Source organism: Hyla sarda, chromosome 9, assembly GCF_029499605.1.
Source record: "Hyla sarda isolate aHylSar1 chromosome 9, aHylSar1.hap1, whole genome shotgun sequence".
Taxonomy (NCBI): domain Eukaryota; kingdom Metazoa; phylum Chordata; class Amphibia; order Anura; family Hylidae; genus Hyla; species Hyla sarda.
Genome location: NC_079197.1, coordinates 171,714,880 through 171,731,689, shown reverse-complemented (window position 1 = coordinate 171,731,689; position 16,810 = coordinate 171,714,880). Strand labels below are relative to the sequence as shown.

The following is a 16,810-nucleotide window of genomic DNA, read 5'->3' as shown; positions in this document are numbered from 1 at the left end:
ACCATTGTAACTTGAAACCGGACTCAACATACAATGCTATGGAATCTACAAAACTTGTCAATGGCTGGAAGAACCAACCAATCAGAATGGACATTTCACTGGTAAAACCTCTGTATTACTGAAGTGTATGCACTGACTGGTGTCTGGTAGTGCCCCCTACAGTACAGGGAGGTATTACATGTTCTGTACTCTTTACCTGTATTACTGAAGTGTATGCACTGACTGATGTCTGGTAGTGCCCCCTACAGTACGGGGAGGTATTAAATGTTCTGTACTCTTTACCTGTATTACTGAAGCGTATGCACTGACTGGTGTCTGGTAGCGCCCCCTACAGTACAGGGAGGTATTACATGTTCTGTACTCTTTACCTGTATTACTGAAGTGCATGCACTGACTGGTGTCTGGTAGCGCCTCCTACAGTACAGGGAGGTATTAAATGTGCTGTACTCTTTACCTGTATTACTGAAGCGTATGCACTGACTGGTGTCTGGTAGCGCCCCCTACAGTACAGGGAGGTATTACATGTTCTGTACTCTTTACCTGTATTACTGAAGTGCATGCACTGACTGGTGTCTGGTAGCGCCCCCTACAGTACAGGGAGGTATTACATGTTCTGTACTCTTTACCTGTATTACTGAAGTGTATGCACTGACTGATGTCTGGTAGCGCCCCCTACAGTACAGGGAGGTATTACATGTTCTGTACTCTTTACCTGTATTACTGAAGTGCATGCACTGACTGGTGTCTGGTAGTGCCCCCTACAGTACAGGGAGGTATTACATGTTCTGTACTCTTTACCTGTATTACTGAAGTGTATGCACTGACTGATGTCTGGTAGCGCCCCCTACAGTACAGGGAGGTATTACATGTTCTGTACTCTTTACCTGTATTACTGAAGCGTATGCACTGACTGATGTCTGGTAGCGCCCCCTACAGTACAGGGAGGTATTACATGTTCTGTACTCTTTACCTGTATTACTGAAGTGTATGCACTGACTGGTGTCTGGTAGCGCCCCCTACAGTACAGGGAGGTATTACATGTTCTGTACTCTTTACCTGTATTACTGAAGTGTATGCACTGACTGGTGTCTAGTAGTGCCCCCTACAGTACAGGGAGGTATTACATGTTCTGCACTCTTTACCTGTATTACTGAAGTGTATGCACTGACTGGTGTCTGGTAGCGCCCCCTACAGTACAGGGAGGTATTACATGTTCTGTACTCTTTACCTGTATTACTGAAGCATATGCACTGACTGGTGTCTGGTAGCACCCCCTACAGTACAGGGAGGTATTACATGTTCTGTACTCTTTACCTGTATTACTGAAGTGTATGCACTGACTGGTGTCTGGTAGCACCCTCTACAGTACAGGGAGGTATTACATGCTCTGTACTCTTTACCTGTATTACTGAAGTGCATGCACTGACTGGTGTCTGGTAGCGCCCCCTACAGTACAGGCAGGTATTACATGTTCTGTACTCTTTACCTGTGCCAGGGTTAGATGCTCCTTTGGACATCAGGTGAGGGCGGCTCCATTTTACTTTTTTTTTTTAGGACATTGCTCGTTCTGTACAGGACCCTGAAGAAGCTCCTGTCCTCTACATAGACCAATGTTTCCCAAAGAGTGTACCTCCAGCAGTTGCAAATTTACAACTCCCAGCATGCTGGGAGTTGTAGTTTTGCAACAGCTGGAGGCACCCTCTTTGGGAAACACTGAAATGGACAGTGATTTACAGCTCCCAGCAGATCTTTATTGCTTTTATATGTAAGGACTTGCTTTATCTATATTAGTAATCTACTTATTTTTCTTTAATTCTCACTTTTTCCTACTTTTGGATGACATTTTGGGGCTTTAGAACAAATAACCAGGTTTCCACAGAGGTCTGGTCATACAATGGTTTCAACATACAATGGTCGTCCTGGAACCAATTAATATTGTAACTTGAGGGACCACTGTATATTTTTGTCCCTGCAGCTATTGTCTGTGTGTCTCTATGTGGAGTCCAAATACAGGAAGTGAGGGAGGACAAGCAGGACTCTGTGCAGTAAGAAAAAGCAGGACAGTGTATACTGAGGCTCTATGACATGCTCCTGGCTCACACATCAGGATGATTGACAAGCCAGGAGTCTGCACAGAGCCCTGCTTGTCCCGCCCTCACTTCCTGTATTTGGACTCCTCCCAGGCAATAGCTGCAGGGACAGCCTTTTTTCACCCAAAAATATGCACAATTTTTAACCAATGTGTATTACAAATATACATATAATAGTATTATCTACATTATATAAAAAGTTTTTGTTGACGACAGGTACACTTTAATTCCATGATCTGGTCTTTCCCAACCAGGGTGCCTCCGACTATTGCAAAACAACAACTATCAGCAACCTAAGTGTCTTGTTACCCATAGCAACCAGTCAGATTTCATCCATTATTATAGCTGAGGATATCACAAGACAGCCACACCTAAGGTTTATTACAAATAATAATAATAATAACATAAACAATAAAATAAGGTAATATTAATATACAAACATGACTACTATAAGCTCCAGGATGTACAAGAACTACTCGTGGTTGCCCATATTTAACATGGCGCTGACTCACCACTGCCCCATAGGTGACGTCATCGCAGGGAGCATAGGCAGTGTTTTTTTTTCATGCAACTTTATTGTTCGCTTCCGGCGGGAACAAGCAGGATTCCAGCATGGCGGCTACCAATCCTCCGAAGCGAGTAAGACCCACGTGTGATTATTACATTCACCTAGATAAGATGCGGTTCCCCTGCGGATTTTAGCTCCTCGGCTGCGGCCTGACTGCAAGTCATAATGACCCGAGGGAGGGGTTGCTGGGACTTGTGGTTCGTCTGTAGCTGAGCAGCCATGTGTATACAGTGCTGTGTGGCATATACATAGCCAGGCGTTATACTGAGACCTCCAGATATACAGCAGTACAGGAGGCACACAAATCTCAGCACACCCTGAGCATGCTGGGAGTTGTAGTTTTAGAGAGCAGTACAGTGCATTGTACACAGGAGCTGAGGCATTTTAGGGCTGGTGTATCGCGCTTAGATACAAGGTTATCCTGAGGATGTCTAATCTGCAGATATTGCAAAACTACACGTCTTGGCCTACCCTGAGCATGCTGGGAGTTGTAGTTTGGAGAGTAGTACAGTGTACACAGGAGTGGAGGCATCTTATGGCCGGTGTATCGCGCTTAGATACAAGGTTATCGTGAGGATGTCTAATCTGCAGATCTTGCAAAACTACACGTCTTGGCCTACCCTGAGCATGCTGGGAGTTGTAGTTTTGCAACAGCTGAGCAGCTTGGGGAGCACTGCAGAGCCTTGTATACAGCAGAGGATGTATCGCGCTTAGATACAGTAAGGGTGCGTTCACACTGAGGAATTCAAGAGGAATAATTTAGTTCAGGAAATTGTTTCCTTCTGTCAATTTATCCATCAAGCAGAATTTCCATGCGGAAATTAAGAGGAATGAAGGAGGAGGCTATCTAATCTACTTCTCTGAATTCCACTTGAAAATGATGTCGGGCAGAATTTTTTATTAACCATTGACTTCTATTGGATATTGCTCGCGGATTCCGCTTGAAGAACGAACATGCTCATTCTTCAAGCAAAAAGGAATTTAGCGTCGGAATTCCGCTAGCAGAATTTCCGCAGTGTGAACAGGACAGCGGGAAAAAAATATTAAAGGGGTATTCCAGGAAAAAAAACTTTTCTTTTTCTTTTTTATATATCAACTGGCTCCAGAAAGTTAAACAGATTTGTAAATTACTTCTATTAAGAAATCTTAATCCTTCCAATAATTATCAGCTGCTGAAGTTGAGTTGTTGTTTTCTGTATGGCAACAGTGCTCTCTGCTGACATCTCTGCTTGTCTCGGGAACTGCACAGAGAAGAAGAGGTTTGCTATGGGGATTTGCTTCTACTCTGGACAGTTCCCGAGACACGTGTCATCAGAGAGCACTTAGACAGAAAAGAACAACTCAACTTCAGCAGCTCATAAGTACTGAAAGGATTAAGATTTTTTTAATAGAAGTAATTTACAAATCTGTTTTAACTTTCTGGAACCAGTTGATATATAAAAATTTTTTTTTCCTGGAATACCCCTTTAAAGTCAATGGGCAGAGGAGATTTGGAGCGCAGAATTAAAGAGGGATTTACTCGAGTAATTCCTCTTGAATTCTCATCTTAGAAATAATTAACCTCTGCTTTACCATTGACTTCAATGTATTTTATTCTGCACTGTTCACACTGCGTAAATTCCGTTCCGCTAGAAGAAAGAACATTTTCATTCTTCTTGCGGAATACGCGAGCAGAATCCCATTGAAGTCAATGGTAAAAATGTTTCCGCTTGAAATCGTTTCTGCGTCTTAAATAAATACTTAAAAAAAAAAATGAAATAGTTTCTGCACGGAATTCGCGCGGAAATTGTGCAGAAAAAAAAAAATAAATAAGATGGGAAATTCCAATTGGTGGTTGTAGTCCAGAAAAAAAAAAAAAAAAAAAAAAAAAAAAAAAGTTTCTTCCTATATTCCGCGCGGAAAAAAAACAAAACCTTAATTCCGCGTCGGAATTTTTATGCGAGGATTCCTCTCCTATTCCTCAGTGTGAACGCACCCTTATAGCGAGGGTGTTCAGCCTGCGGCCCTCCAGCTTTTGCAAAATTACGACTCCCAGCATGCCTTTAGTGCATTGTATACAAGAGCTGAGATACTTTTCTTGCTGGTGTATCACATTTAGATACAGGTTATGGCGAGCATGTCCAATCTGTGGACCTCTACGTTCTACCATGTGGTTGAGGCCCTAAAATTAAAAGGGGAATTCCACTGGGCAGCGTTCGGAAGTAAATGTTTCGAATGCCGTTTATACGCTGCCGGGGTCGGTCGTGCCCCTCCTGACATCACAGCCACGCTCCCTCAATGCAAGTCTATGGGAGGGGGCGTGACGGCCGTCACGCCCCCTCCCATAGACTTGCATTGAGGGGGCGTGGCCGTGATATCATGAGGGGCAAGGCCGATCCCGGCAGCGTGGAAACAGCATTCGAAACATTTACTTCCGAACGCTGCCCAGTGGAGTTCCCCTTTAAATGGGCGCTCCGCTATGTCTGTTGGCGCCATATTTTTTTGAATAGATTGGTCAGTGTGGACCCCCTTACCTAGCATGTATTACTAATACAGAACTGGGAATTTATAACTAGTATTACTTGATGGGAGTTGTAGTTATGCACCAGATTAGGGAACACAGCTTTGGTATTCATATCCAAGATCGGGGTTTCCCAACCAGTGCGCCTCCAGCTGTTGCACAACTACAACTCCTAGCATGCCAAAGGCTGTATGCGCATGCTGGGAGTTGTAGTTTCGCAAAAGCCTTAGACCCTGTGTAGCCTTTCCTTTATTTGTCTATGGCAGCACCGGAGATACCCAATCGCTGGGGCGGAGATTGAGGGGGGGCGGTTCACAAGGCCCTTAATCAGACACTACAAGATTTTAGGTGCTAGAATGCCCCTTTAACAGTAACACAGTCGCTCCTTAGAGGTAATGTGGAACTACAAGTCCCAGCAGGTTGCGACAGTATAATACAGTGTACTTAGTGTGATCTCTCTTGCGTCTTGCAGAAAGCGAAGCGATACTACGAGCAGGAAGACGAGAAGAAGGACGAACCCAAGACGAAGAATGCGCCGAGCGATGCTGCGAAACGGGGAGGAGATCCGGGACAATGGAAGAAGAAAAATGTCGTCTCCGGGGTGAGTGTCTGGACCGGATATATATGGTGCAGGGTCCATGGGACCGGATTATCACAGTGTCAGGCTTTAACCCCTTAACGACAATGGACGTAAATGTACGTCATGGTGACGCGCGCGGCAAGTCCCGGCTGCTATCAGCAGCCAGGGACGCGCCTGTAATGGCGGACATCCGGATGTCCGCCATTAACCCCTCAGATGCCGTGATCAATACAGATCACGGCATCTGCGGCAGTGCGGTACTTTGAATGGATGATGGGATCGCCCGCAGCACTGCCGCGGGGATCCGATTATCCAGCATGGCGGCCGGAGGTCCCCTCACCTGGCTCCGGCCGTCTCCCCGGGTCTTCTGCTCTGGTCTGCTCTGGTCTGAGATAGAGATGAGCGAACTTACAGTAAATTAGTAAATTCGATTCGTCACGAACTTCTCGGCTCGGCAGTTGATGCCTTTTCCTGCATAAATTAGTTCAGCTTTCAGGTGCTCCGGTGGGCCGGAAAAGGTGGATACAGTCCTAGGAGACTCTTTCCTAGGAATGTATCCACCTTTTCCAGCCCACCGGAGCACCGGAAAGCTGAACTAATTTATGCAGGATAATCCATCAACTGCCGAGCCGAGAAGTTCGTGACGAATTGAATTTACTGTAAGTTCGCTCATCTCTAGTCTGAGATCGAGCAGACCAGAGCAGAAGATCACCGAAAATACTGATCAGTGCTATGTCCTATACATAGCACTGAACAGTATTAGCAATCAACTAATTGCTATGAATTATCCCCGATGGGGACATACATTTTTTTTTTTTTTTTTTTTTTAACAAAATTAAGTAAAAAAATGTGAAAAATCCCCTCCCCCAATAAAAAAGTAAGATGTCCGTTATTCCTATTTCACCCCCAAAAAAGCGTAAAAAAAAATAATTAATACACATATTTGGTATTGCCGTGATGGTAAAAGTCTGAACTATTAAAATATATTGTTAATTATCCCGTACGGTGAACGGCGTAAACATAATTTTTTTTTTTTTTTTTTAAATCCACATTTGCTGCTTTTTTTGTCACATTTCATTAAAAAAATTTTTTATAAAAAATAAAACCTAAGCAAAAGTGGTACTGATAAAAACTACAGATCATGGTGCAAAAAATGAGCCCTCATATCGCCCCATATACCGAAAAATGAGAAAGTTATAGGTGGTCAAAATAGGGCAATTTCAAACATACGAATTTTGTTAAAATGGTTTGAGATTTTTTTTAGCGGTACAATTATAGAAAAGCATCTAACATGGGGATCATTGTAATCGTATTGACCCAGAGAATAAAGAAAACGTCATTTTTACCGGAAAGTGTACAGCGTGGAAACAAAACTTGCTAAATTGCGTTTTTCTTTTCAATTTTCTCACATAAATAATATTTGTTTGGTTGCATCGTACATTTTACGGTAAAATAAGTGATGTCATTACAAAGTACAATTGGTGACGCAAAAAACAAGTCCTCATATGGGTCTGTGGATGGAAATATAAGCGATTTTTTTTTATTTTATTTTTTTTTATTTTTTTTTTAGAAGGCGAGGAGGAAAAAAACGAAAATAAAATTGGTCTGGTCCTTAAAGGGATATTCCAGGCAAAAACTTTTTTTCATATATCAACTGGCTCCGGAAAGTTAAACAGATTTGTAAATTACTTCTATTAAAAAATCTTAATCCTTCCAATAGTTATAAGCTTCTGAAGTTTTCTGTCTAACTGCTCAATGATGATGTCACGTCCCGGGAGCTGTGCATGATGGGAAAATATCCCCATAGGAACTGCACAGCTCCCGGGACGTGAGTCATCAGAGAGCAGTTAGACAGAAAACAACAACTCAACTTCAGAAGCTAATAACTATTGGAAGGATTAAGATTTTTTAATAGAAGTAATTTACAAATCTGTTTAACTTTCCGGAGCCAGTTGATATATGAATTAAAACGTTTTGCCTGGAATACCCCTTTAAGGCCAAAATGGGCCTGGTCCTTAAGGGGTTAAAGAACAGTATTTCCCAACCAGTGTGTCTCCAGCTGTTGCCAAACTACAACTGCCAGCATGCTGGGAGTTGTAGTTTTGCAACAGCTGGAGACACACACTGGTTGAATAAAACACTGAGATGTCAGCCGGAATCTTATTAGGTCAGCATCTATTCCTCCTGACCCTCCCCATACATATGTATGCTCAGCTCATCTGAGCATACGTGTATTTTTAAAAGGTATAAGCTGCTGTTTGACACCTCCGTAGGGTAGAACAAAGAATCGGGAACATCGAAATCCAACTTTCCCAATCCTCTTTCCTCCGTACACATATAATGGCCGTCAGGTCCTATTATTGATGGTCACATTGCCCATCTGGTCAGTTTCATTGTTAATCCTCTAGAACAGTGGTCTCCAACCTGCGCACCTCCAGATGTTGCAAAACTACAACTCCCAGCATGCCCGGACAGCCGTTGGCTGTCCGGGCATGCTGGGAGTTGTAGTTTTGCAACATCTGGAGGTGCGCAGGTTGGAGACCACTGCTCTAGGATGTATGAATCGGTGTTCGGCCTATATTCTATCAAATAAATCGGCAATACCGAAATCTGAAACCCTAGCTATAATACAGATGGGCTTTGTTTAAAGGAGTAGTGCGGCGAAAAATAACTTATCCCTTATCCTTTGGATAGAAGATAAGTTATAGATTTGGGGGGGGGGGGGTCCGAGCGCCGGGAATCTGCCGGAAGCGGCCGTTCTGACCCCCGCCGGAAGTCACGGCTGACACTCCCCCCTCAGTTTATCTCTATGGGATACATGGAGGGAGTGTGATGGCCGGTGCTCCGTGCGGGGGTCGGCACGCCCCCTTCCAGCATATTGTCGAGGCCCCGTTCAGGAGATCGCGGGTGGTCCCAGTGTTCAGACCCCCCCCCCCCCCCCCCCCCCCCCGCGATCTATAACTTATCCTCTATCCTTTGGATAGGGGATAAGTTATTTTTCACTACAGAACTCCTTTTAAAGGAGTAGTCTGCTGGCCAGATAGTGGGTGTCCTGACCACCGCACAACGCGGCGGCTGACACGCCCCCTCAATACAACTCTATGGCAGAGCCGGAGATTGCCGAAGGCAGCGCTTAGGCTCTGCCATAGAGTTGTATTGAGGGGGAGTGTCAGCTGCCGCTTCTTTCGGTGGCCAACACGCCCCCTTTCCGCGGGCTGCCGGGGCCCCATACAGGAGATCGCAGGGGGGGTGGGGGGGGGGGCCAGCACTCGGACCCCCCGCAATCTATAACTTATTATTTTTATAATTAATATTGTAAGTTATTTTTCACTAAAGAACTCCTTTAAAGGGGTACTCCGCCCCTAGACATCTTATAAGATAAGATGTCAGATCGCCGCGGTGCCGCTGCTGGGGACCCCAGGGATTCGCCGCTGCGGCACTGCGCTATCATTACTGCACAGAGCGATATAATGACGTAATGACGCGCAATACAGGGGGACGGAGCATCGTTACGTCACGGCTCCGCCCCTCGTGATGTCACGGCCCGCCCCTTTCAATACAAGTCTGTGGGAGGGGGCGAGGCAGTCGTCACGCCCCCTGCCATAGACTTGCATTAATGGGACGGGCCGTGATGTCACCAGGGGCGGAGCCATGACGTCACACGGCTCCGTCCGCTGTATCGCCCGTCATTACGCACAGAGCGAACTCGCTCTGTGCTGTAATGATAGCGCGGTGGGGATCCCCGGGGTCCCCAGCAGCGGCACCGCGGCGATCTCACATCTTATCCTCTATCCTTTGGATAGGGGATAAGATGTCTAGGGGCGGAGTACCCCTTTAAGTCTGCGGTATAAATGTATGATATTTCTGCTGTTACAGACAGTAAAGAGGTTCCACAAAGGGGGAGATGAGAAGATGACGCAAAGACCCAATCAAGGCCAATGGAAGAACAACCAGAAGAAGAAAGAGTTAATCTCCGGGGTGAGTGTCCAGGACAAATACAGTGTAACGTTCCTTAAAGGGAAACAATCGGCAGATTTTAGTATATATAACGCTTGGCAATGCATTGTATAGGCTAAAATCGTTATCCTCCCCAACCCCCGGGGGACGTTTTTGCCCTCAGGGATGGTGAAGATATTAAGTTATAAAGTCCTGCACTGCGTAGAAACGGAAGCCCCCAAAAGTTACAAAATGGCGTTTTTTCTTACATTTTGTTGCACAATGATTTTTTATTTTTTTTTGTTTCGCCGTAGATTTTTGGGTAAAATGACTAATGTCACTGCAAAGTAGAATTGGTGGCGCAAAAAAGTTATGATTTTTAAAAGGTAAGGGAGCATTCACACCACGTTTTTGCAATACATTTCCTGTATCAGGTTTTTGATGAAAAACGGATTCCTCAAAACCTGACTAAACTGTATCAAAACGTGTGTACAAATTTAAACTCATATACAGTTAAAAACCATATACGGTTTGAAAAATGATGTCCGGTTGCCTCAGTTTTGGAAGAAAAAAAACGTATACGTTTTTAACTCCATTTTTAATAAAGTTTCACTTGTTTGATTGAAATTCCAAGAAAAAAAACTGCAAAGTCAAAAACCGTATGGTGAAAACCGGATGGAACCGTACGCACATATGGTTCCCGTTGACTCCCATGTTAAAAAAAACAAAGACATATACGGTTTAATACAGTTTTTCACCCGGACCAAAAACCATGGTAGACTACAGTATTGGGTACGGGGAAAAAAAAACGGACAAAACCGTACAGGATGCAAAACAGACACAACCTGATGCATCTTTCAGCGCACGGTTTTCAATGGAGAGTCAATGCGTACGGTCTACAATACGGTTCTGTGCGGTTTTCACATTGAAAATGTATACGGGAAATGTACTGCAAAAACGCGGTGTGAATGCAGCGTAAGGAGGAAAAAACGAAAATGCTAAATCTGAAAACTGCCGGGTCCTTAAGGGGTTGAGAGAGATGTCGGCCAGACTCTTGTGACAGCACATATTCCTCTTGGCCCTGCCCATACATGTGCATGCTCAGCTCGACTGAGCATACATGTCTTCTTAGTGGGGTTCAGCTACTGTTTGACACCTCCATAGAGGGTTCTCTTCCCGTGAGAACAATGAAATATGGAACATTAAGACCCAAGTGGAACTCCCAGCGTGGCTTTTTGGCTGGGGCATGCTGGGAGTTGCAGTTTTGCGTCCTTCATTTCTCACCCCAGTTTTCATTTTTTATGTTTTGTTTCAGGCAGAAGATCCCTTCCCCGGTCTTCCCTCCGTGCCAAGCGATCAGCTGAGCAGATACGAGAGAGCGAGGAAAGCGGAGACGGTCAGTATGGGGGATGGGCGCCATCGGCCCACCTTCAGTTTACCAGTTTTTCACCCAGACGATCAGTTTGCCGCCCTCCTGAGCTCCGTGTATGGCGGTCGCACGCTGTGGCGTTTTGTACGTAGATTAGATATTCCTCAGGTATAATAACCTTTTGCTTTCCAGGATAAGAAAACTTTTCCAGCTGTGCGGAAGCGCATGAAGGTGGAGGAGAGCAAGGTGCAGAGCGCGCTTAACCAGGCGGCGAAACACGATCTGCTGCTGCCGGAGGAGCAAGGGTGAGAGGCTGCAGGAAGGCATCCCCCTGTATCCCCCAGTATGACACAAGACATCCCCCCTCCTAGTATGACATGAGGCGCCCCCCATGTGACACAAGACATCCCCCCCTCCTAGTATGACATGAGGGGCCCCCCATGTGACACAAGACATCCCCCCTCCTAGTATGACATGAGGCGCCCCCGCATGTGACACAAGACATCTCCCCCCCCCTCCTATGACATGAGGCGCCCCCCATGTGACACAAGACATCCCCCCCCTCCTAGTATGACATGAGGCGCCCCCGCGTATGACACAAGACATCCCCCCCCCTCCTAGTATGACATGAGGCGCCCCCGCGTATGACACAAGACATCCCCCCCTCCTAGTATGACACGAGGTGCCCCCGCATGTGACACAACACATCCCCTCCCCCTCCTAGTATGACATGAGGCGCCCCCGCATGTGACACAACACATCCCCTCCCCTCCTAGTATGACACGAGGTGCCCCCGCATATGACACAAGACATCCCCCCCCCTCCTAGTATGACATGAGGCGCCCCCGCATGTGACACAAGACATCCCCCCCCCCTAGTATGACACGAGGCGCCCCCGCATATGACACAAGACATCCCCCCCCCCCTCCTAGTATGACATGAGGCGCCCCCGCATGTGACACAAGACATCCCCCCCCTCCTAGTATGACATGAGGCACCCCCGCGTATGACACAAGACATCCCCCCCCTCCTAGTATGACATGAGGCGCCCCCGCGTATGACACAAGACATCCCCCCCCCTAGTATGACATGAGGCGCCCCCGCGTATGACACAAGACATCCCCCCCCCCCTAGTATCACACGAGGCACCCCCGCGTATGACACAAGACTTCCCCCCCCCCCCTAGTATGACATGAGGCGCCCCCGCATACGACACAAGACATACCTCCCCTCCCCTCGTAGTATGAAGCAAGTCACCCCCGCATATGACACAAGACATACCCCCTTCCCCCCCCTAGTATGACATGAGGCACCCCCGCATATGACACAAGACATTCCCCGGTGGCAATGACCAGGTCATAAGGGGTTAAGAATGGAACAAATATTTTTATTTTTATAAAAAAAAAAAAAAAAAAAAAAAAAAAAGGTAAATTCTAGCTTCCACTTTGCTTCGTTTTTCTCCGTTCCAATAAGGTAGATGTCACGCTTGCTCTGGGGTTGCCATGGTTGCATATAAGGATGTCCCTATACTGTATCTGCACCGATTCTGGACTTTTATGTGAAAGTGAAAATGTTTCCAATACCGGCAAACCATAAAAATAATAAATTTCACTCCCGTGCTGAGACCTCTTCATCGCTCAGTGGTGTAAGGACCTGCGTGTGATGACGTCATTTCATCGCCCGGAAGGTCCTGCACCTCTGGCGGATACAGAGGTCTCAGGAGCTGAGGGAGGTGAGGGGGATTTTTATTTTCTCTTGGGCTTCAACCTAATTAGAAATTTTCTACCTAACGGGGGCTTCTACCTGACTACATAATTACTGGAGGCTTCTACCTAATAGGAAGTTCACTACCTACCTAATAGGGGGGGATTCCCTACCTAACTATTGGGGGGGCTTCTACCTAATAGATGGATTCCCTACCTACTGGGGGCTTCTACCTAATAGGGAGGATTCCCTACCTAACTACTTGGGGCTTCTACCTAATAGGGGGGATTCCCTACCTAACTACTGGGGGCTTCTACCTAATAGGGGGGGGGGGTTCCCTACCTAATTACTGGGGGCTTCTACCTAATAAGGGGATTCCCTACCTAACTACTGTTAGCTCTTACCTAATAGAGGGATGCCCTACCTACTGGGGGCTTCTACCTATAAGGGGGAATTCCTTACCTACTGGGGGCTTCTTCCTAATAGGGGGATTCCTTACCTAACTACTGGGGGTTTCTACCTACTAGGGGAGATTCCATACCTAACTACTGGGGCTTCTACCTAATAGGGGGGATTCCCTGCCTAACTACTGAGGGGCATTTCCTAAGTATTAGTGTCAGTGAGGGGTCTCATGTTCGACTTTTGCCTAAAGTAATTGGTATTGGTGAGTATAAAAAGTAAGTATAAGTATGGACAGCCGATGGCTCTCTCTCTCTCTTTCTCTCTCTCTCTCAATCCCCACATGCACGCTCAGCTGTTTGTGTTCTCAAAGGAATAAAAAGCCGCTTCTTGTTGCTTATGTCCCCTAGAACAGTGGTTCTCAACCTTTTTGGCGACTGTACCCCCAAAGGCTGAAAGTATGTCCGCGGGTACCCCCTCGTGCAGAACCTGCGCGTGAGGGGTACCCGCGGACAACAGGCGTGTTCTTACCTTCATACTAATGTATCCCCCCTCCATCTTTATCCCCTTGTGTTATTATTCCTCCTCCATCTTTATCCCCTTGTCTTATTATTATTCCCTCCTCCATCTTTATCCCCTTGTGTTATTATTCCTCCTCCATCTTTATCCCCTTGTGTTATTATTCCTCCTCCTCCATCTTTATCTCCTTGTGTTATTATTCCTCCTCCATCTTTATCCCCTTGTGTTATTATTCCTCCTCCATCTTTATCCCCTTGTGTTATTATTCCTCCTCCATCTTTATCTCCTTGTGTTATTATTCCCCCTCCATCTTTATCCCCTTGTGTTATTATTCCTCCTCCATCTTTATCCCCTTGTCTTATTATTATTCCTCCTCCATCTTTATCCCCTTGTGTTATTATTCCTCCTCCATCTTTATCTCCTTGTGTTATTATTCCTCCTCCATCTTTATCCCCTTGTGTTATTATTCCTCCTCCATCTTTATCCCCTTGTGTTATTATTCCTCCTCCATCTTTATCTCCTTGTGTTATTATTCCTCCTCCATCTTTATTCCCTTGTACCATTATTCCTCCTCCATCTTTATCCCCTTGTGTTATTATTCCTCCTCCATCTTCATCCCCTTGTGTTATTATTCCTCCTCCATCTTTATCCCCTTGTGTTATTATTCCTCCTCCATCTTTATCTCCTTGTGTTATTATTCCTCCTCCATCTTTATCTCCTTGTGTTATTATTCCTCCTCCATCTTCATCCCCTTGTGTTATTATTCCTCCTCCATCTTTATCTCCTTGTGTTATTATTCCTCCTCCATCTTTATCCCCTTGTGTTATTATCCCTCCTCCATCTTTATCCCCTTGTACCATTATTCCTCCTCCATCTTTATCTCCTTGTGTTATTATTCCCCCTCCATCTTAATCCCCTTGTGTTATTATTCCCCCTCCTCCATCTTTATCCCCTTGTGTTATTATTCCCCCTCCTCCATCTTTATCCCCTTGTGTTATTATTCCTCCTCCATCTTTATCCCCTTGTGTTATTATTCCTCCTCCTCCATCTTAATCCCCCTGTGTTATTATTCCCCCTCCATCTTTATCCCCTTGTGTTATTATTCCTCCTCCATCTTTATCCCCTTGTGTTATTATTCCTCCTCCATCTTTATCTCCTTGTGTTATTATTCCTCCTCCATCTTTATCCCCTTGTGTTATTATCCCCCCTCCATCTTTATCCCCTTGTGTTATTATTCCTCCTCCATCTTTATCTCCTTGTGTTATTATTCCTCCTCCATCTTTATCCCCTTGTGTTATTATTCCTCCTCCATCTTTATCCCCTTGTGTTATTATTCCTCCTCCATCTTTATCCCCTGTGTTATTATTCCTCCTCCATCTTTATCCCCTTGTGTTATTATTCCTCCTCCATCTTTATCCCCTTGTGTTATTATTCCTCCTCCATCTTTATCCCCCTTGTGTTATTATTCCTCCTCCATCTTTATCTCCTTGTGTTATTATTCCTCCTCCATCTTTATCCCCTTGTGTTATTATTCCCTTCTCCATCTTTATCCCCTTGTGTTATTATTCCCTCCTCCATCTTTATCCCCTTGTGTTATTATTCCTCCTCCATCTTTATCCCCTTGTACTATTATTCCTCCTCCATCTTTATCCCCTTGTGTTATTATTCCTCCTACATCTTTATCCCCTTGTGTTATTCCTCCTCCATCTTTATCCCCTTGTGTTATTATTCCTCCTCCATCTTTATCCCCTTGTGTTATTCCTCCTCCATCTTTATCTCCTTGTGTTATTATTCCTCCTCCATCTTTATCCCCTTGTGTTATTATTCCTCCTCCATCTTTATCCCCTTGTGTTCTTATTCCTCCTCCATCTTTATCCCCTGTGTTATTATTCCTCCTCCATCTTTATCCCCTTGTGTTATTATTCCTCCTCCATCTTTATCCCCCTTGTGTTATTATTCCTCCTCCATCTTTATCTCCTTGTGTTATTATTCCTCCTCCATCTTTATCCCCTTGTGTTATTATTCCCTTCTCCATCTTTATCCCCTTGTGTTATTATTCCCCCTCCATCTTTATCCCCTTGTGTTATTCCTCCTCCTCCATCTTTATCCCCTTGTGTTATTATTCCTCCTCCATCTTTATCCCCTTGTGTTCTTATTCCTCCTCCATCTTTATCCCCTTGTGTTATTATTCCTCCTCCATCTTTATCCCCTTGTGTTATTATTCCTCCTCCATCCTTATCCCCTTGTGTTATTATTCCTCCTCCATCTTTATCCCCCTTGTGTTATTATTCCTCCTCCATATTTATCTCCTTGTGTTATTATTCCTCCTCCATCTTTATCCCCTTGTGTTATTATTCCTCCTCCATCTTTATCCCTTGTGTTATTATTCCTCCTCCATCTTTATCCCCTTGTGTTATTATTCCTCCTCCATCTTTATCCCCTTGTGTTATTATTCCTCCTCCATCTTTATCCCCCTTGTGTTATTATTCCTCCTCCATCTTTATCTCCTTGTGTTATTATTCCTCCTCCATCTTTATCTCCTTGTGTTATTATTCTTCCTCCTCCATCTTTATCTCCTTGTGTTATTATTCCTCCTCCATCTTAATCCCCCTGTGTTATTATTCCTCCTCCATCTTTATCCCCTTGTGTTATTATTCCTCCTCCATCTTTATCCCCCTGTGTTATTATTCCTCCTCCATCTTTATCTCCTTGTGTTATTCCTCCTCCTCCATCTTTATCCCCTTGTGTTATTATTCCTCCTCCATCTTTATCCCCTTGTGTTATTATTCCTCATTCATCTTTATCCCCTTGTGTTATTATTCCTCCTCCATCTTTATCCCCTTGTGTTATTATTCCTCCTCCATCTTTATCCCCTTGTGTTATTATTCCTCCTCCTCCATCTTTATCTCCTTGTGTTATTATTCCTCCTCCATCTTAATCCCCCTGTGTTATTATTCCTCCTCCATCTTTATCTCCTTGTGTTATTCCTCCTCCTCCATCTTTATCCCCTTGTGTTATTATTCCTCCTCCATCTTTATCCCCTTGTGTTATTATTCCTCCTCCATCTTTATCCCCTTGTGTTATTATTCCTCCTCCATCTTTATCCCCTTGTGTTATTACTCCTCCTCCATCTTTATCCCCTTGT

General features: G+C 44.9%; 1 protein-coding gene across 2 annotated transcripts in view; it reads left to right on the top strand.

The window, feature by feature from the left end:
* WDR46 (WD repeat domain 46) overlaps positions 1 to 16,810 on the top strand; it is a 37,191-nt gene that overhangs the window by 2,312 nt on the left and 18,069 nt on the right. The window contains exons 1-5 of one of the 2 annotated variants that reach the window (XM_056540408.1): positions 2,685 to 2,729; positions 5,631 to 5,759; positions 9,615 to 9,716; positions 10,990 to 11,070; positions 11,236 to 11,348. In XM_056540408.1, the coding sequence (XP_056396383.1) occupies positions 2,703 to 2,729; positions 5,631 to 5,759; positions 9,615 to 9,716; positions 10,990 to 11,070; positions 11,236 to 11,348 (452 nt within the window). In that variant the 5' untranslated portion in view covers positions 2,685 to 2,702. Of the gene's footprint in view, positions 1 to 2,684; positions 2,730 to 5,630; positions 5,760 to 9,614; positions 9,717 to 10,989; positions 11,071 to 11,235; positions 11,349 to 16,810 lie in introns of those variants that run through there. The other variant, XM_056540409.1, reaches the window with a different exon arrangement.